At 41.0% G+C, this 1,473-nt stretch overlaps 1 protein-coding gene across 1 annotated transcript in view; it reads right to left on the bottom strand.

Annotated features, from left to right (window-relative positions):
* TBC1D1 (TBC1 (tre-2/USP6, BUB2, cdc16) domain family, member 1) overlaps window positions 1-1,473 on the bottom strand; it is a 121,605-nt gene that overhangs the window by 85,602 nt on the left and 34,530 nt on the right. The window contains exon 9 of the mRNA XM_008581645.1: window positions 456-736. Within this exon, the coding sequence (XP_008579867.1) occupies window positions 456-736 (281 nt within the window). The remainder of the gene's footprint in view (window positions 1-455; window positions 737-1,473) is intronic.

Raw genomic sequence — 1,473 nt, forward strand, 5'->3', positions numbered from 1 at the left:
GTGAGGTCCGGCACGCCTCTCCTGCTCGTACCAATCACTGCATCTCATCCCACTGTGGCTCTGTGCCAGGGTTTTGGTGAGGGACTCACCTGCTCACACACTCGCTACCTTCCTCAAACCCAGCAGCGAAGTTGCAAAGTTGACAATACCTCTTATATTGTTTGAGGGGTAATTATTATAATGCTAAGTATCATTTTTGTTTACTTTCAGCTGCTTCCTGACAATACTTGTTCTTGTTACTTATACAAGTAACAAGCAACTATTGCATCTACTTATTTCCTAAGGGAGTTGGGAAGAACATGTCACTGCTTCAAGTTTTATCTTTTTAAGACAAGAGTAAAATCTCACTTAGGTTTCTCTTTTACCGAACAAACAACTGGGATGCACATACCTGGTTAGTCACAGATATGCCCCAGATATTTATACAACAAATTTACGTTTTAAACAAATCTTACTTTCTTTCATGAGGCGTCTCTGTGCTCACTGAGTGATACCTCGTAAGTTTTCTTTGTGAGACCCCTGGAGATCCCTGAGCAGGTTCCACAGGTTCCTGGCACTCCATGGGGAAATGACTCAGGGTGTTTGCTCGCCTTCTGAAGGCCTGCTGGGGTGACAGTGGGGCAGGCTCTTCTGTGAGATGGCTCTCCGAGTCACTGGACAGGTCATCTGAGGAGCCAAGGAGCTTGAAGGAGCTCTCACAGATGGGCAAGGTCTCCTTTTCACACACAGATGGCTCCTGGCAGCAAGCAGACAGCAGATTAGACATACCGCAGAGGAATTTCTAGGATTTATATATTCTAATCCCAGTGCAGGAAAACATTTCAATATGTAAGTACATTTTCTGGTTATAATGCCATCTACAGGCCACCAAAAGTATAAGGAAATAAAGGTCAATTAAATGCCTGATTGTCAAAGACAAGTTGCTAGTTTGCTGGAGAAATGGGGAAACTGCCCAAATGCCACAGTGAAGGACACAGGCCACAACATACAACTGTTCTAAGTGAAGCTGTAAATTAATTCCCTCTAGAAAACAGAACTCTTTACTACTGCTTCTAAGAAGTACAAGAAGTGCTATACCACTTGTCTCCACTGTTGAAACCAATTGAGTTCTTTTTCTCTGCCAAAGGTGTTCATACATGTTAAACCCACAGTTAAAGGATCTCTCTGGATCTGATGTAACGCTGAGATTTAACTTGGTAATACTGAAGTTAAAAACTATATCCTTTATTATTCTTAGAATGTGAAAAATCTCTCTCTAGGCACTTAGGTTTGTGGCAATTCAGGGCAAATCACTTCTTCCTGCACCTCAATTTCCTCACCTGTAAAAATGTATAGTGAACATTTACTCACTGCGTTTCAAGAATTAAGCAAGGTTAGACAACTGAAAGTACTCTATATACTGTAAAATGTTATACAAATGTAAGTTTTATTATTTGGTACTCAGTGAATTTAATGAGTAGGAACTCAAACATT

This window comes from Galeopterus variegatus, unplaced genomic scaffold (assembly GCF_000696425.1).
Source record: "Galeopterus variegatus unplaced genomic scaffold, G_variegatus-3.0.2 Scaffold2423, whole genome shotgun sequence".
NCBI classification, from domain to species: Eukaryota; Metazoa; Chordata; class Mammalia; order Dermoptera; family Cynocephalidae; genus Galeopterus; species Galeopterus variegatus.